The sequence below is a fragment of the Alligator mississippiensis genome, chromosome 1 (genome assembly GCF_030867095.1).
Source record: "Alligator mississippiensis isolate rAllMis1 chromosome 1, rAllMis1, whole genome shotgun sequence".
NCBI lineage: Eukaryota > Metazoa > Chordata > Crocodylia > Alligatoridae > Alligator > Alligator mississippiensis.
In genome coordinates, this window is record NC_081824.1 from 154562867 (window position 1) to 154582386 (window position 19520).

The following is a 19520-nucleotide window of genomic DNA, read 5'->3' on the forward strand; positions in this document are numbered from 1 at the left end:
TAACAATGTGTGTGTGAACTGACTTGTCCACACTTTAGTCCCAAGTCAGTCCACACACAGCATTACTGTGTTTTAATGGCAGCACATGTAGACTCTAGCCTAAAACCGTTTACTGCGCAGTAAATACACATGTAGACATATTCTGTAGGTAGACAAAGTAATGAAATGTTGCTAGCTACAACTACAGTTCCTAAAGTCAAATGGTATATATTAGGTGAATTAATTAGCTTTAGCCATTAATCTGAGATTTTCTAAAAGGGAAAAGGCAGGAGTTTTCCTATTTTTAGGTCTTAGTGACTGTATTAGTCATCTCTGTTCTGTTTCTAGATGCTGTAGTTTTTAAGATCCTCTTAGCATTTTTAATCCTTTGACAGTAATAAATTAAATGTAGCTTTGCTGTACCAATTTTGCTTTGCAAATAATTAATTAATTTGGATTTTTATAGAGAACTACTATTATTTAATTCACTGTTAGTATACCATATTTTAAATATTAAGGTTTAATCCAGTGTTTGTATGGCATTGTCATTACAAAAGGCAACATCTGAAGTACTTAATATAGTATGTTGTTGACTTTGTATTGGAAAACATTGTTGAATAACTTTAAGGAATGCATAAGTACTCCTTGTACTTTTATAACTGCTCTCACTGAAAGAAAATGGTTAGGTGCTGTAAAAATATTAATTTAGCATTTGTGGCATATGTGGGACCTTTGAACATTTACTGTAGATTATATGGACCATATTTTAAAAGCCTGTAATATTGAGAGGCTCACAATACAACGTAATTGGTTTTATCAGCTGTAATTCCAATCACTCTGCAAACGGATGTTGCCTTTGAGCCACCATGAAAATTTTGATGCCCAAGCAAACCCAAGCAAACAGACATCTATATTTGTCACATGACAAATGCCCCAAATTGTGGCCACAATAATTTATAGTAATAGTTTGTGCTACATTTTCAGGGTGGACATCTGTTTGATTATGGCAACAGCTGCCATGAGAAGGTGCTACTGGGCTACATGGCTCCAAGTGCCTGGTCTCCCTACTTTAGGCCCACATCTGCAGGCATGGAGCAGGGACACTATGGGCTTCCCCTCTATGCTTCCAGACACACGCCTTGGATTTTGCCTTCAGGTTTGGAGTGGGGAAGATTATCTCCCCCCACTTGCAGATGTGGGGTGTGGCAGTGTGAAATGAGTGCCAGGAATCCTCTGGTGGGGCATTCTGGGGTGCATAGCTGCATGCCTGGAGGGGCCCAATCCTGCAGGGCGATTATCTAGGTGTGTGTCCGCAAGCAGGGGAACCCCTGAGGGTACCCCTGTTTCCAGACACAGGGCACAACATTGTGAAACATATGCCAGGAATACCCTGCAGGGGGCTTCTTGCGGCATGCATTTCATACTGCTGTGCCCTGGTCTGGGTTGTGGTCTGCAAACTGCACTGGAAATAAACATTGGAACATACGTAGTGTAAGCCCAAGTGCATGAAAGCCCTCAACTGAAATGGCTGTATGACCTAAGTAAATTGATACAAGTTTTATCAGTGCAATATCTGTTCATAGACAAACCTATAGAAGTGTTCGAAAAGGCCTGTTATGATACCAGAAACCACCCCTCCCAACACCACCAGTGTAGGATTGTCCTCTGGAATAAATTTACTGTTTCTACCTAGTCTTATTTTAATGGTTTCAACCACTGGAACTTTCCTCATTTCCATTAGGGGCCTAGTACACATCTCAATTGATCCCATGGACTATTACTATTTGCTAACAGTAACTTTACAAATGTTGCTCTTTTCATTACATTCCTAGCTATGCTCCTTTTAGTTACTTAAACAGTTTATTTCTCCTCCAGTCCTTAAATCCTTTAAACGTTTGTAATCTGTTGAAAAGATCTGCCCCACCTTCTTAGTCAATTTAAACCAATTATATATTTAACAGTTGTGATTTTTTTCCAGCTTCTTAGTCATATTGTTGGTATTGTATTCTGACATTCCTCCAATTTGTCAATATTTTGTTGTCAGTGAAGAGCCCAGGAATTGATTTCAGGTGCAGTAGTATCAGAGATACATGCAGGAAGCAATTTTCAAATCTTACTATTGGGTAGGAAGAGGAGAACCAAACATGATTGGTTTTACAGATGTCCAGCATTGTTTAGTAACTTCAGTGGGAACTGGATTAGGCCAATGGTGAGAGTTTTTGAGCATGGCATCTTAAAATTCAAATTAATTGATTATAAGGTCAGAAGGGATCATCATCTAATCTGTTTTCTTGTACCAATGATAGGACTTCCCTGAATTAAGTTTTGTTAAACTATAGCATGTCTCCTCTTTCTTGCCATTTCCTATTCACGAGTCACAGATGTGATTAGCTCACAGATGTGACACAATTAGCATGCTGATAAACTATTTTACACCACACAATGGGTTGAAGGTGCCTGTAAATAATGTGAATCTTACATACAATTCTGTACCTTATCTTGTTCATATTATTATATCATATATCATATTATATACTATGCTAGAGTCTTCAGGGGCGGGGAGTTAATTATTGTTTTGTTTCAAAGAAGAGCCAAATTTTGATCCAACATGGCAATAAATCATTTTTGTTTTTTTAATTTATACAGACTGCGCAAGGTGGGGGTCATCGAACGCTCCTGTATGGACATGCAATATTACTGCGCCATTCATACAGTGGCATGGTATGTATGAATTTAGCCTTTGCGTTTCTGAATTGATCATAGTCCTGGTACATACTTTTTTTTGGTTATATGGTAACAAAAGCTGATAATATTCTAACTATGGCCATTTCAAATTATTCTGTTATTATTCACATTAGAGAAGTGTTTCACTATTCAAGCCATTCAAAGATACCTACTCTCCACAAAAGTTAGAAGACTTGTAACAGGAAACAGAATCTTTCATTTCTAGACACATTTTGAAATCCAGGTTTGGCTGACACTGATACTGAAAGATTAATATCTTTATCCGCCTGTGTTAAATGAGTTGATTTCTTTTTTTTTTCCTCAATAGACAGATGTCTGCATTGCATAAACTGCAGCATCTCTACAGCTGGCTCTGGCTGACAATGCAAAAATAAGTTAAACACTGAACAGGGAGATTTCTTCTTGATGTAGTATAATTCAGAATTAAATCATGATATTTTCAATTGCCTAATAAGCTGTATGAGTTCCAAACTGATTAACATGCATATAAAAATCTAATAACTGGACTTTAATGTCAATAATACCTCTTACTTGCAGACTTGCTTTTCCTATTTTAACAGACATGCAGTAGATAAAGATTGACAGCTTCCTTCAGAATATTTATCTTTGTCAGTCTGCCTGCCTATTCTGATCAAGAAGCAATTAAATTACTTACACTTCCATATAGAATGCTTAGGATTTTCCAGAAACCAGTATACAGTTCTATAATAGGAAGTTTACAGCCTTATCTGTTCAGAATAAAAACCAGATATGAGCTGAATAAATCGTACCTGTTTTTTTTTCTTGGTAGTATCTTTGTTGTCTCTCCACCTCTCGATCATCAATGGATAAATTGGCATTTGATGTGGGATTGCAAGAAGACACAACAGGTAAATATAATGTCACTGAGGTTATCTTGAGGCTAATCAGGAGATGAAATGAGTTATAATTGCAAAGAAACTACTTAAGAGAGACGTGATGGCAGGTTATTTTTTTTAAATGTCTGGTAAAATAAAACTTAAGGTTCTTCAGCAACATTACCTTGGTTTTGTTGCACACATGCAGTATTTTATGTGTAATTTTTTTCCTTACAGAATATGTAGTTTGATGTTTTTTGTGTCTTTTTAGGCTGTTAAAAGTATAGAATATAAAGGATTAAGAATTTAGTATTACTGTAGAATCATTACCTAGTGCATCTTTGAAATCTTTGGTTTTCTATTACTGTTATTTAGAGGTGGAATGATATATTGGTCCATGTTGGATTGGCACCGATAAAAGAAAAATTGACACTATTGGCAATCGGCTATTTTTGGCCGGTGTAGCCAATAATGTTACCAATAAATGCCACATGCATGTGTGCAGTCACAGCATGCACACAGCCAGGAATGCAGCCCAGAAGTTTGGAAAGCAGCATCCAGCTGGTAAGTCTGTGGGGAGGAAGGGGTGGGGTGGGGGGTGTGCAGATTGAAGATCCCACAGTGAGGGAGGGAGTGGGGCTGGGGCAGGGGCAGGCACAGCCCAACTGGGGCAGGACAGCGTATGGGACAGAGCCATGGGTGGCTCATCTGGGGGGCACTGTGGGTGGCTCATCTGCCCCTCAGATTTCTGCACGGGGTGAGGATGGACTACCTGCTGTGGGTCAGGGCCAGGGGCTGCACTGGCCTCTTCCTGGTGAGGGGGCTGGACCAGGGCTGTGTTCAGACCAGGCAGCAGTGGTGCTGGGAGGGGTGGCTATGGGGTGGGCTACAGCCACCCCCAAATTCCCTGTAACTACCCCTCCCAGCACCACCACCGCCCCAAGTGCAGCCCTGGCCCAGCCCCCACCCCCCACCAGGAAGAGGCTGGTGCAGTCCCTGGCCTTGAGCCCTTGCCCTATGCACAAATTTGGAGGGCACATGCCCCTGCCATGCCTCCCCAGAGATGTGCACAGCAGCAGAGAGCTGCCTTCCTCTTCCTGGCACCCTGCAGCTCCATCCTGCCCCTGCCCCAGCCCTACTCCCTCCCTTATCATGGGGGCCTCATTCTACCCCCTCATGCCCCTTTCCTCCCCCAGAACCCCTTCCCCTGTACAGACTTTCTGGCCAGATGCTGTTTTCCAAGCTGCTGAGCTGCATATCGGCTATCAGATCAGCATCGGCCAATATTGCTGGTTAATAATCGGCCATCAGTATTGGCCAAAAAAATCTTTATCAACACACCCCTACTATTAATATTAATGTTGCAGTATTGTAGGTATTTTGACTTCTTTCAGATTTTTAGACATCAGGGGAGAGAAAAATCACTTATGTCCTTGGCACATACATACACATGTGCGTGTTCCTTAGCACAACAGGGTTGCCTTCTGGAGGTGCCCAGATTATCTTCTTTCTGTTTCCCAAAATGGGAGACTTGAGAACTTCTACAAGGTGCAATAGGTTTGGGTAGGGGGTTGCATTAGGCTTTCTATTAACGCTATGGGGCACTTAGGTGCTTCAGAGGTATGATAGGGAGGCATAACAAAACCAACATGAATTTATATATAAAGTCTTAAGTTACATAGAGATTAGTAAAAAAAAATTAAAAAAATAAAACTGAAAACAAAAGCAATCTTAAGCATTCTGTTTCTGTTACTGTTTCTCCTTCACCTATGGAAATAAAGGTGAGGCCTGCTGGTGGACCATCCACCCTGCCTCCAAACAACGATCAGAGGGAGAAAAAGTGCGTGTTGGAGATGACCTCATCTTAGTCAGCATCTCCTCAGAAAGATACTTGGTAAGTGCTGCAAGACTACCTAGGTAGTGCTTGTGTTACAGAAAAGAAATATTCTAGGAAATGAGATGGAATTAATAGAATCATAAAAAATAATAATATGTTAGAGTTTGGTTTGCAAATTATTTTTCTAAATAATAGACTAAATAACATAATCTCAACTGTTAAAATTACTTGAGAATTAAGAGTTCAATCTAGATAATATGTTAACTAAGACTTCAAGGATCTGGAATAGTGACATTGGTATTTATTATAACGTTGATATGACTGATTCTTGCATTAAGTTACTACTTATTATAAGAATTAAACAGTTAATTATGAATTCATAGTAAAGATGACTCAAACTTAACTGTGAAATTGAGGTGATTTTAAGGGTATTTCAGTGTTGTGAGATTCAACAGCAAGTTGAAGCAGGAAATGAAATCTTGCACCAGAATAAAAAGGATGTGCAGGTGTGTATGTGTAGCCTATCCTTTCAATGTATTTTTATAATGTTAATGTTGCAAAACAAACTGGCAAATTAAAGAAAGATTATTTAAAAGGAGATTATTAGTCAAAACTCATGGGGGAATAACTTAATGCATTTCAATTGAAATTTAACTGAAATATTTTGAAAAAAAATCAACTCCAGAAAACCTTTTTAATTTTTTGTATTTAATTTTTTATTTACATCTATAATTTGCATGAGTTTTTCATTTTAATGCTATTTTATAATGTTTTATAGTTATATAATTTATTGAACAGGTGTGCTCTTCTTCTACTGCTTCTATGGTGTAATATGAAATCCCTTGTTTTTATTCTGTTTTTTTTTTTAAATGAAGATAGCTGCTGCTTAATATTGATTGAAATATCTTACTTGCTTTATTAGCTCAAAGTACCTCCTGCTTTTATTGTAATGAAATGGTCTGACACTTTTTAATATGAGGAAACAACATAACTTTCTCTAACTCTGTGGAAACAGCTGAACTGCTTTGTTTGACATTTCCAAAAATACTTAACCTGAGACAGGGGTTTGGATTGTAGCCATGTTGGTCTAAGGACATAGGCAGACAAGGTTCCTTGGGTGAATTTGATATCTTTTATTAGATCAATCCAAATGGTTGGAGAATAGTTATTAAGCAAGCTTTCGGGTTCAAAAACCCTTCGTCAGGCTAAGGAAGCTTCAGCAGTTGGTGTGTGCTCTTCCTGGATGGAATGAAAAGTAAACAAGCCAGTGGCTTAGCACAGAACATTTCAGCCCAAATTCTACTTTGGCAATGTTGTATTTAGTTGAAAACAGGATCTTATAATGGAAAGTGTTTGGTGACTGTTGTTATTATTGTTAGTATGATTACTGTATTAATAATGATAACAATATTTTGTATTTGGACTTTTTATCTTGATAAGTCAGTCTCTCTGGAAATTATCTCATACAAGGTGGTCTCATACAAGAAGTAAGATACAGGCTAGTTACAGACATTCAAAAAGCCTGAGGTAGAATTGATCTAAGTTATGTGGTTTTCCATAGGTGGTATATTTTAGATTGGTAGTGAACTGAACACACCCCTGGGGGTAGGGTTGGGAGAGGGTCCTTAGACTGGGTTTCACCATTTTTAAACCAGTCTGTGTGGCAACTTCTGATGGTATAGGCTGGGTCTGATGGTATAGGCTGGTTTCCAATCACTTATACCAGTAAAAGTAATAACATCTGTACTTGGCAACAGGAAATGCTTTTCTTTGGTACAATGGGTTTTCTATACCTAAATGTCTTATGTGCTCACAATTCATAACTTTTTTATTCTAGAAAAAATACAGCAAATTCATGTGCTGATGCATTTGGTCCCCTGATCTTGCCCATTTGTTTACTCACTGTAAAACAACGTGTGCTAGACATTAAGTATTTTTTCTTTATCATATGTCAGTTACTTAGGTTGTCTGGTAGGAGGAGGAACCGGATTTCAGAATGGCAGTTAAGCAAGCCCCTTGTACACAATGCAAAACCAGATTTGAAATGGACATGTTAGTACAGTTAATAAGTTAAGGTTTCATGAAAATATATTGTATTAATATCACTAAGAAAATTATTTACTATTTACACAGTACTTTCATTGGAGTTAATATCCAACTCGCAGCGTGTGGGCTGCACCATAGTCTGTGAGAAGTTAATTTATAGCCCACTGGTTGCTTCCTGCTATTGCTTTGGCTGCAGCTGCTGGACTCTCTTGGCTCCCTTTTTCTCCTCCAGCTTCTGCTTCCTGCCCCACACTCCAAAGTTGATGCTGGGGATCAAGATTGTGTTGTTCAAACTCTAGCCAGAACTTAGAAATAACAACCTCTCCATGCTCTAATAAAAATGAACTGAGCCAGCGATTGAACTATTTTGGATGTGTAGTTAGGCTTCCAACATGCTGAGCATAGACAAGTTCCTTCTGAAGAACACGGCCCAATGGCCTCTCTCTCCCCCTCCCCCCTGGATGATCAGAATGCCCTTGGTGGTCAGCATCATTGTCCAAGTATAACAGCAGACTGGTTTGAGGAACAAATTAAAGTATGCAGAATAGATATTTTCTTTACTATAACAGCTTCAAGGAATTCTATCTAAACTAAATGAGCCTTCATTGCTGTGTCTCTGATAACCTGCTTGAGGTACCAGGGAATCTGTTGCTGCTTTCTGTGACAGAGACTATGGGGAACTTTGTGGGAATGGGAAGGGACTGGAGACCAATTGAGATGGGTTCCAGCTTTTCTGCTCACCTCTTAGGTCATGTTATACCGGTCACTTCAGTGATATGAGTGCCAGTATCCTTGCTATAAGCAGCTAGGATACTGTTTCTTTTGTAAATGCTTTAAGATGTTTAGCTAAGAAGCATCGTATAAGAGCTGAGTGTAGTTGTGCTATAAGATCTGAATTTTGCTCTGGCCACTTACTGTCAGGGATGGAATTTGATTCTGTAGAACCTATTCAGTTGAGATCAAAAAGATGTTTTGCTATAACTAGTCCTTAAGGTTGGACCCAGGACCAGGTTATCTTCTCTTGCTGCAGTACAGATCCATGCACAAAGCTAAACAGTGTCAGGATGCACCAAGTTGTGTATATTTTTTAATTTGTTTTTGCACAGAAGCATTTTTAATATAATATGATTACTAGCATACCACAGAGCTTTCAAATATGCTAGTTTTTAATAATCTAGAAATCTAATTAATTTTTGTATTTTTCAGATTGATAAAGTGTCTGGACGACACAGAATTTTTAATCTTTTAAACATCACTCAGAACAAATTCCATGCTCATGAACATGAAATGGAAGAAGAATATGCAAGATGGAGCAAAATTTAAGAGAGCAGCAAGCCATCCTTACCCTTTAAAATAACTTTGATATCAGGAAAGAAGCCAGTGATACTCAGATGGAGAAATAATTAGAAAAGTGAAAAAAATTAATTTGGAAACTTGGGAAGTTTGTTTTTCCCATTTGTAGATTTTCTGTACTATGGAACAATTTCTATGCATATAGTTGCTGTACTGATTTATAATGCTGGTCTGCAGTTGTATTATGCAAATCCATAAATAAGGCTAGCTAAGGTAGCTAAAATGTCTGAAGGCTTCTTTTTTTTTGCATATAAGATGACAATGTCTGATAATGCAAAAAAGTAATATTTTGTTCTCATTAGAAAGAGAACCTTCTCCCTGAAGGTTTTTTTTAAATATTATTTTAGACTGAAGAGTCCTTTCCAAAACTTTTCCTACTAAAGTGCAGGGAATTTTTATTGTACAGAAAAACTGTCATGGGTTGCCTTTCTAGGGTGAGTGAAGAACTGCTTATGAAAATGGGGAAGGTCTTCTGGCAACAATACCATTTTTATTTTCAGTTCCTTGTATATGCCAGGTTTCTTGCATCTCCCTGTTGGGCCTGATACAGGGAAACACCTCCTCCTGAAAATAAATCTGTGTAGTCAGTATCAGGATGATGCTGAGCAGATAGCACAGATGATATATTAAGACAGCCTAGCATTTACCGTTGTAAGATTTTTATTTCAGTTGCTTAAGGAACTGATAAGGAACTGAACTGACATCCAGTTTTCAGTTTGGAAAAGCAGGCAGAAGCCTGCACTGACCCAGGCGAGAAGGCAGAGAGCACTGGAAACTACCTTCCAGCTTGCAGGCCAAGCTGAGGCTAACTTGGAGCAGGTCCTCAAGGAATCCATTTTTAAGTACTTGGAAGAGAAGAAGGTGATTAGGAACAGTCAGCATGGATTTAGCAAGAGCAAGTCATGCCTGACCAACCTGATTGCCTTCTATGATGAGATGACTGCCTCTGTGGATGCAGGGAGACAAGTGGATGTGTTCTACCTTGGTTTTAGCAAGGCTTTTGGTGGTCTTCCACGTTTTTGCAGGCAAGCTAAGGAAGTATGGGCTGGATGAATGGACTGTAAGGTGAATAGAAAACTGGCTGGAGCATCAGGCTCAGAGGGTAATAGTCAATGGCTCAATGTTTAGTTGGCAGGTAGTATGAAGTGGCGTGCCCCAGGTAGAGGTGTAAAATTTCAGGAAATGTTGAAGCCATGGGAAAAAAAATCCATGTTTTCCCCATTTTTTTCATGGAATAAAAAGGAAATTTGGGGAAAAAATGAAATATATGCAATATTTATTTTCTTATCTATCTATTACTTTAAGAACATAAAATATGTTTTATATAACTTGATTAGCACATAAACTTGTAATGTTTGGTATATTTATGAAATTTAAAAGTACAAAGTTGAAAATAGAAACTATCAACATTGGAGTAAAAAAAGGAAGTTATTATTATCTTGACTTAGAAAGTGTCCTCCATACAGTCAGCAGTCTCCAAAAATAGAAGAAACTCGTATTTTTAGAAAAAGAGCTCACAAAAAAAATCTCTCTAAGACTGGAGACAAAATTTAGCACATGAAACCAATATGACTTTTAAACAATCAAATGTATCCTTGAAAATATTAGCCTCACAAGTTTCTTTGTCTAATCAGTCAGACTCAGTTTCTGAAATATCACTGTTTTCTGGTTCTGAATCTGAACCTTCATTTTTATCTTCATGGACTGCAGGAAACTGAAAGTTTGCAGGGATTGAAGCAAATTTCCCTACTTTTTCAGAGGTAATTTTATTTTTTGATTTGGTGTGTATATTTCCAAATACAGACCAGTTCTTTCACATGCTGCAGAAGATGGAGGAATCTGAAGCATGTGAGAAGTATGGCAAAAGCTTTGTTATCCGGCACCCATGGGGAATCGGGGGTGCAGGATAACAAAATATGCCAGTTACCTGAGAGGCTGCCTTTCCTGCCGCATCTGGTGCACTGCCGCCCCTCCCACTGCAAGGGACAGGGAGGGGGGCAGAAGAGAAAGGGGAAAAGAACTGTTATTGTGGGGGCTCAGCAGCACAGGCTGCTTTGCCCCAGGCTGCTTTGCCACGGTGGGCACTTCTGGTTTCGCTTTTACCTTACAAGCCGGCATGCTGGAGTCAGAGGCTGTGTTGTACAAAGGGCTTGCCACCATGTTGCAGGAGGAATATGCTTGGCAGAGTCCCAGATTGCACTCCTGGACCAAATAGCTGACCACATTCTGTATTTTGCAACATTAGAAAGTACCTTGCCAACATCAAGTCCTAAGCGTGTTGCTTGTTTTGTAATTCAGTCAAATGCGGTAGAAATGCTATCATCACTAACATTTCTACCTTTGAATCTTGGGTCTGAAAGACTTGCAGCAGTATGAATTGGCTGGCAACAAAATTCCTCCCACCTGTGAACAAAGTCTTTCACTTTTCCTTCTTCCATACTCGTAGGTGGAGATATACTTACATTGCCAAACACAGTTGACTTTATCTGGGCCATTAGGTTGTGCGGGCCGGGAGCGGTCTGAGGCCCTCAGGGGTTTTCCGTGCAGTGGGATGTGGCCAGCAGCCCGGACACGCTGGGTTGGGGAAGGCAGGCGGCACCCTAGAATTAGGCACGGAAGCTTAGTGGTTGATTTAAGATTATTTTACTTACACCGAAGATGGTTGCGGTGCAGGCAGGAAAACTTGCTTGAGTTGCAGTTACAGACAGAAAAGAAGAGAGGCGGACTAGAGTTCCTTCCCGTGAACCTTCTAGCCCAATCCGGTTGAAAGCTCTAAACCGCAAGCCCGTCGTGTCAACCGAAGAAAGTAACTCGAAGCAAAGAGCTCTGAATACACTCACATGAAGTTTGCTAGGCTCCGTGGAACTTGCGCGCAGGGAAGGGTACGTCGAGGGATCAGGCGGCGATGGGGAGAGGCGAGAGGCTGATCAGACCCCTATAGCCTTCTTGATATACACGCTGGGTTCGATAGGCTCCGCAGCGCTTAGAGATCTTCACGAGATGTGAAGTTCTCCTCCTCCAGATGGTTGTGGAGTCCTCCCTTGCAGGGTTCTCCTCGGAGTTCTCCAACTTGGGCGGAAACCGCTCAAGCCTCTTATACGGCTAGCAAGCCAATCGCTAGCTGCCACGTAGGAATAATTTAGAACCGGCCAATAGTGGGACACAAATTTGCATGCGAATGGCGGGAACTCGTTGCACCGTGCATTTCTCTTTTGCAACCTAGAAATGCACCCTGCAAAGAAAGCTACGAGTGGCGGGAAATAATTTAGCAGTGCCGAAGCGCGCACAAACAAAAATCACACCCTTGGGTTGTGACATAGGTAAGGTATGTCTGACAAAAGCGTACTGTCTGATTCAGGTGCAGTGACTGCCGAAGAAATTGGCTTTAGAATCTTCAGGGAGTTCTGCAGCTGGAGCCAGCAGACATCCTCATCAAGTACAGTGTTCCTTATGCTTTGGACTACTTTAAGATCTTCAGTTATCACTGTTTCTTGAAGAGCTGCTTTGTTTTTTAGTGAACTTTCAAATGATATCACCACCCCACCCCATCTAGTTTTACTACCAAGTTTGTGTGTCACCATTTTATTCTTCCTATTCTTTTCTTCCTGCTTAGAGATTGCAGTTACAATATGAACAGATTTTACATATTGTATAATTTCTTTTGCTCTATTCTAGAACCTTTGCAGTGTGTCTAACTTCATGAAATCAGTTAGAAGCAAGTTTAGGTCATAGGAAATGCATCCTGTTGCAGTAATATGTGGATTTTTTTCCATCATGATCTTCCAAGCTGCTTTCATATTACTTGCATTGTCAGTCAACAAAGCAAATACTTTACCACTCCCAGTCTTCTGTGGGACTTCACATATTTTACTAGTGGTATACTTTGCAGTATGTCTGTTCTCTCATGCTTCAATGTTTTTATAAAAAACTGGTCGAGGTGTTGTTATCACAAAGCTTATGATTCCTTCTTTCCATACATTTGTCCACCCATAAGTAAGTATTTCATAGATTTCATAGACATTAGGGCTGGAAGGGACCTCAGAAGATCATCAAGTCCAGCCTCCTGCTCAAAGTGCAGGAAGTCAGCAGGGGTCACAGGACCCCAGAAAGATAGACATCCAAATATCTCTTGAAGTTGGTCAAAGTAGGTGCTTGAACCACTTCCAACAGCAGTTTATTCAAAACCTTAGGGGTTCGACAATAAGAAGTTCTTCCTTATGTCCAGCCTGAAATGGTCATAGAGGAGTTTGTGACCATTCAATCTTGTCATCCCTTGGGGCACTCTGGTGAACAGACATTCCCCCAGATCCTGATGAGCACCCCTGATAAACTTATAGGTGGCTACCAGATCACCCCTGAGTCTGTGCTTTTCCAAGCTGAAGAGTCCCATGGCTCTCAGTCTCTCATCGTAAGGTCTCTTTTCCTGACCTCTTATCATGTGTGTGGCTCTCCTGTGGACTCTCTCAAGCTTCTCCACATCCTTTTTTGAATTATGGAGCCCAAAACTGGACTCAGTACTCCAGCTGCAGTTTCACCAAGGCCGAATACAACGGGAGAATGATGTCCTGGGATTTGCTTGAGAAGCATCTATGGATGCAAGCCAGCATTTTGCTTGCTTTACTAGCTGCATCATCACATTGATGGCTTATGTTTATCTTGTGGTCAATCATGACCCCCAAGTTCCTTTTGTCCAAAGCGCTAGCCAGTGTAGCACTGCTGAGCCTATAAACATGCTGCGGGCTTTTCCTCCCAGGGTGGAGAACCTTGCATTTTTCAGTGTTAAATTCCATTGGGTTTTTGTCTGCCTGTTTCTTGAGCCTGTTGAGGTCAACCTGGATTGCCCTCCTGTCCTCAGGTGTGGACGCTTTACCCCAAAGTTTGGTGTCGTTGGTGAACTTGGCCAGTCTGCTTCTGACGCCAGTATCCACATCATTAATAAAGATGTTGAACAATATAGGCCCAAGGACGGAGCCTTGAGGGACCCCACTGGTCACAGGGCACCACGATGATTGACTTCCATCAACCACCACTCTCTGGTCTGCCCACGTAGCCAATTCCCCAGCCAGCGGATTGTGGAGAAGCCGAAGCCACAGTTGGCCAGTTTTGCCAAGAGGTGATTGTGGGATACCAGATCAAATGCTTTTTCAAAGTCAAGAGATATGGCATCAATCTCTTCTCCCTTGCCCACGTGATAGGTCACCTGGTCATAAAAGGAAATCAGATTGGTCAAACAAGACCTACCCACAACTAACCCATGCTGGCTATCCTTCAGGTTGTTGCCATCAGCCAGTCTGTTGAGAATGGGCTCTTTGTTAATCTTTTCTAGGACCTTCCCCAGGATAGAGGTCAGGGTGATGGGCCTGTATTTTGCTGGATCCACTTTCCTCCCCTTCTTGAAGATAGGCACCACATTGGCCTTCTTCCAATCTTCGGGCACTTCACCAGAGCACCAGGAGTTCTTGAAGATCTGTGTCAGGAGCTGGGCTATGATGCTCACCAGCTCCTTGAGTACCCTGGTGTGTAAGCTGTCAGGGCCAGCTGAATTGAAGGTATCCAGCCTCTTAAGATGTTCCTTCACGAGGTGAGCATTGATGGAGGGTAAGGAATCTCCTTCACCCAGGCCTTTCTGTCGCATAATTGGCAGGGGCGTCCTTTGGGACTGGTGAAAGACTGACACAAAGTACCCATTTAGCAAGTTGGCTTTTTCATGGGCGTCGCTTGTCAGCTGCCCATCTGGTTTAGCAGGGGCCCAATGTTGCCCTTGCTTTTCCGACTAGCTCCCCACATATCTAAAAAAGGACTTTTTATTGTCCTTGATACTTGTAGCCAGTTGAAGTTCCATCACAGCCTTGGCTTTCCTGGTTTGCTCTCTGTGGGTCCGGACCCGTGGAGAATATTCCCCCGTGGAGGTGGATCCCATCCTTCATCCTTTGTAGTCCTTTCTTTTTAGATGCAGGAGGAACTGCAAGATGGAATGCTTCATTGGTTTTTTTTTGCGCACAGATTGCATTACACGTTCATATTCTGACTCTAGAAGAGGCTTGTTCAAAGAACGTCTGCTGGGCAAATGGTATGATGATCTTAATAATTTAAATGCTGCCTGCCAATGTGATTGATAATGATGTCGCAGAAGCATATTTTATTCTTGCAAGAGCTTGGTCAATTTTTTCTTGCTCTTCAGGTGTCATCTTGTCTACAAATGAAGTTATTGGGAGTCTTTTGGATACAGTCGGTTGAGGTATCTGTTTGCCTGATGATGTTGACTGGGCAACACTTTGTGATGCCGATGTGACAGAAGAAGCAGGAGGGGTCAAGAATGTTTGCAAGTGCTACTTCCACTGTCATCATGATCTACCTTACACTCATGAAGGATTTTTTTTATGTCTGCAAGACACTTCATGCAAGGATGTGTTTGGTCATCCTGGTAGCACCTGGAAATGCATATTTAATTCAACCGTATTTGCAAAATAACAGGTATTTTTTCAGAATGACTTGCAGGTGCAGTGTGGAAATGCTTCCATGTGTTAGAAGATGGTTGCACCATGTTGCTGAGGGGAAAAAAGTAGTAGTTCAATAGCTAGGTTACATATATAAACACTAAGCTACAGCATGTGAAAAATTTAGTAATTGATGGAGGGAAGCCCTCCTCAGTAAAATAACTGTGAATCACCCCTTCCCTCAGGCCTTACTCACTGCTAACATCAGGGTGGAGGGTGATTTGCTCTGAACTCTGGAGTTCAGATTGGTAGGAACTCCATTATGAATTATATAAATTATCAAAATATACTAACTGAAGTATAGCTTAATATACCAAACTCAAAGAAATTGAAACTCTTACCTTTCAATAAACAAAAAGTCAACTTTCAGCTCCTGTGTGTTGTAGTTTGTCAGGTACTTCTGTAGACTCAGGGTCACAGGGTCCAGGCGGAGGCAGGTTCCATTCCACCACCAAAATCTTTAAGTTTCTTTTTCCTCCGGGGCTTGGCTACTCGCACCAGGACTTTAGCAGTTTCTTTACAGAAGCAAGAAGGGCAATAAGCTGCTTGTTTCCCTGTAGCAGGGAGCTGCCAGTAACCACTCCCAGTCCTTTGAAGGCAGAAGTGACCAGGTTGAGGGGCCTGGTCATGACTCGGGAACAGGACACATTACTATGTCTCCAACAAACTGTAGATCAACGGTCACCAGAGGAACGAAGGCTGCAGGAATTGCAGAAATACACAAGCAAAGATGGATCCTTCATTCTTCCCTCCTGTGCAGATGGCCGCACCTTCTGGGGGAAGAAACGCATCTCGGATTTGAGAGTTGTAGCACGTCTACCATATAAAGGAATTGTAATGATCTAATACTGTAGTTTATTTTATGTAAAACACCTTCATATTATCAAGTTGTTAGAAATCTTACTGAGGGAGTACAGGGCAGCTGTAATAAACAATATTTGAAAACCTTGTCTTAAAAAGGATTTAGTTCACCACTCTAAAAGAAAATATTTTGTAAGAGGTTTTTTCAGTTTTTCCCCAAATTTCCAATTTTTCCATTGCAAAAAAAGGAAAAAGGTGTTTGAAGAAAAGTGGAAAAAAATGTTTTTTTCCCTCGAATTTTTCTGTTGTTTTTTTCCAGGCCTTCACATCTCTAGTCTTAGGGGTCGGTCCTGGGGCCAGTTTTGTTAAATATCTTTATTAACGACCTAGAAGATGGCATAGAGTACACCCTCAGCAAGTTTGCAGATGACACCAAACTGCGGGGAGTAAAGATATGTCAGAGGTGATGGCTAGGATTCAGAGTGACCTAGACAAATTGAGGTTCAACATCATGAAGTTCAACAAGGACAAGTGCAAAGTCCTGCACTTAAGATGGAACAACCCTATGCACCGGTACACTCTGGGGACTGAGTAGCTGGGCAGCAGCTGTGCAGAAAAGGACCTGGGGGTGACAGTGGACAACAAGCTGAATATGAGCCAACAGTGTGCCCTTGTAGCTGAGAAGGCTAACAGCATACAGGGCTGCATTGTTAGGTGTTTTGCCAGTAGGTCAAGGGAGGTGATTATTCCCCACTATTCAGCACTGGTGAGGCCACATCTGGAATACTGTGTTCAGTTTTGGGCTCCCCCATTACAGAAAGGATGTGGACAAATTGGACAGAGTCCAGCAGAGGGCAACAAAAATGGTGAGGGGGATGGGGTATATACTCTATGAAGAGAGGCTGAAGGAGCTGGAATTATTTAGTGTAGAGAAGAGAAGACTTTGGGAGGGGATTTAATAGCAGCCCTCAACTACCTGAAGGGGGGTTCCAAAGAGGATGAAGCTAAACTGTTTTCAGTGGTGGCAGATGACAGAACGAGGAGCAATGGTTTCAAGTTGAAGCAAGGGAATTGTAAGTTACATATCAGGAAGAATTTTATTACTAGGAGGGTAGTAAAGCACTGGAACAGGTTCCCTAGAGAGGTTATGGACTCTCCCTCTTCAGAGTTTTTTAAGATCCGGTTAGACAAAGCCTTGGGATGATTGAGTTGGGGACGGTTCTGCTTTGAGCAGGGGGTTGGTCTAGATGACCTCCAGAGGTCCCTTCCAACCTTATCGCCTTGGGTCCTCCACGATCCACTGGCTGGAAAATTGGCTCCGGGGTCGGACCCAGAGGGTAGTAATTGATGGAAGTCACTCATCGTGGTGTCCTGTGACCAGTGGGGTCCCCCAGGGCTCTGTCCTTGGACCCATACTGTTCAACATCTTCATTAATGATGTGGACACTGGAGTCAGAAGTGGACTGGCCAAGTTCGCAGATGACACCAAACTTTGGGGCAAAGCATCCACACCAGAAGACAGGCAGATGATCCAGGCTGACCTGGACAGGCTCAGCAAGTGGGCGGATGAGAATCTGATGGTGTTCAACGCCGATAAATGCAAGGTTCTCCACCTTGGGGAAAAAAAAACCTGGAGCATCCTTATAGGCTTGGCAGTGCTATGTAGGCTAGCACTATGGAAGAAAGAGACTTGGGGGTCATCATTGACCACAAGATGAACATGAGCCTGCAATGTGATGCTGTGGCTAGTAAAGCGACCAAAACGCTGGCTTGCATCCATAGATGCTTCTCAAGCAAATCCCGGGACGTCATTCTCCCCCTGTACTCGGCCTTAGTGAGGCCGCAGCTGGAGTACTGCGTCCAGTTTTGGGCTCCACAATTCAAAAAGGATGTGGAGAAGCTTGAGAGAGTCCAGAGAAGAGCCACACGCATGATCAGAGGTCAGGGAAGCAGACCCTACGATGTCAGGCTGAGAGCCCTGGGGCTTTTTAGCCTGGAAAAGCGCAGGCTCAGGGGTGATCTGATGGCCACCTACAAGTTTATTAGGGGTGACCACCAGTATCTGGGGGAACGTTTGTTCACCAGAGTGCCCCAAGGGATGACGAGGTCGAATGGTCACAAACTACTACAAGATCATTTCAGGCTGGACATAAGGAAGAATTTCTTTACTGTCCGAGCCCCCAAGGTCTGGAACAGCCTGCCACCGGAGGTCGTTCAAGCGCCTTCATTGAACACCTTCAAGATGAAACTGGATGCTTATCTTGCTGGGATCCTATGACCCCAGCTGACTTCCTGCCCTTTGGGCGGGGGGCTGGACTCGATGATCTTCCGAGGTCCCTTCCAGCCCTAATGTTTATGAAATCTATGAAAACCCTAATTTTCTATGTTTCTAGCTGAGCACATGCCCCCAACCCCCTGCTTTCCACCTGCTCTGGGGAATGGAAGTAGCCCCAGTCCAGGTGCCAAGTTGGGGTCTGCCCCCATCTCCTGTTCACTGGCCTTCCCCCCAGCACCCTGATCCCAACTGACTTTCCCCCTGCCCCTTGATTACCTGTGGCTGCCCATGTTGTTTTGTCTGAAGGAGCAGGTAAGGAAGGGTTAAGACTACTTGCTAGCCTCTGCTGCTGTTGGCTGCTATCTGGGCCAGAAGAGCAGACCTCACCTTTCCCTGCCTGCTTCTTGGGACAAGACATTGCAGGCAGTCACAGGTAATCAGGGGATGGGAGGTGAGTGGGGATCAGGGGTGCTGGGGAGGGTAGGGGCTGGGGGTCCAATTCTGGCTACCAGGAGAGGGAGCAGGCCCTGGCTTGGCAGTGGGGGGGTTCTTCCCCTTCCTCCTGCAGATCAAAGACTGGCAGGGGAGGATGCTGAGCAGCTAGTCCTGTGCTCCCACAACTGTCCAGACCTGCGGGGGAGGGGTGGGGGAGTGGGGCAGGGAGGACCTGGGCGTAGGCATGGGGCTACCCCAAATAGGCAGACCCTGGCTGAGGATGCTGGCCCCAGGTTGGGGGAGTTCTTCCCCTCATCCCCCCAGCATCTCAGTGAGTCATGTTGGTCCAGCTGCAGGAGGGAGAAATCCTTGTAGACCACTTTGGGGCTAGGGCTGATGGTGGGGTGGTACTCTGCTGTGCCACCTTCCCTCCTCCCCCTTGCTGGCCTGACAGTACAGGCAGGATGCAGGCTAGGTAGCAGAAGCTTTGCTGCCTCAACTCTGTGACAGCCCAGGGGCAGTGCCAGCCTTGCTTGGCTAGAACAGACAGCTTGGGCCAAGACTAGCCTGCCCACCCTGGGAGGGGAGACTTGCAGTGGGGGTGGGGTGCAAAGCATCCTGGCATGCTGTGGGAGTGACAGTTAACTTGCATCTGGAGAGGGTCTGGGACAGAAGTGTAATAGACTGGTTTAACTTAAATCAATTTTGTCTGGTAC

At 42.7% G+C, this 19520-nt stretch overlaps 1 protein-coding gene across 1 annotated transcript in view; it reads left to right on the forward strand.

Moving 5' to 3' along the window:
• RYR2 (ryanodine receptor 2) overlaps positions 1 to 19520 on the forward strand; it is an 875416-nt gene that overhangs the window by 337695 nt on the left and 518201 nt on the right. Inside the window, exons 4-6 of the mRNA XM_059715710.1 lie at positions 2626 to 2700; positions 3515 to 3593; positions 5342 to 5454. Of these exons, the coding sequence (XP_059571693.1) occupies positions 2626 to 2700; positions 3515 to 3593; positions 5342 to 5454 (267 nt within the window). The remainder of the gene's footprint in view (positions 1 to 2625; positions 2701 to 3514; positions 3594 to 5341; positions 5455 to 19520) is intronic.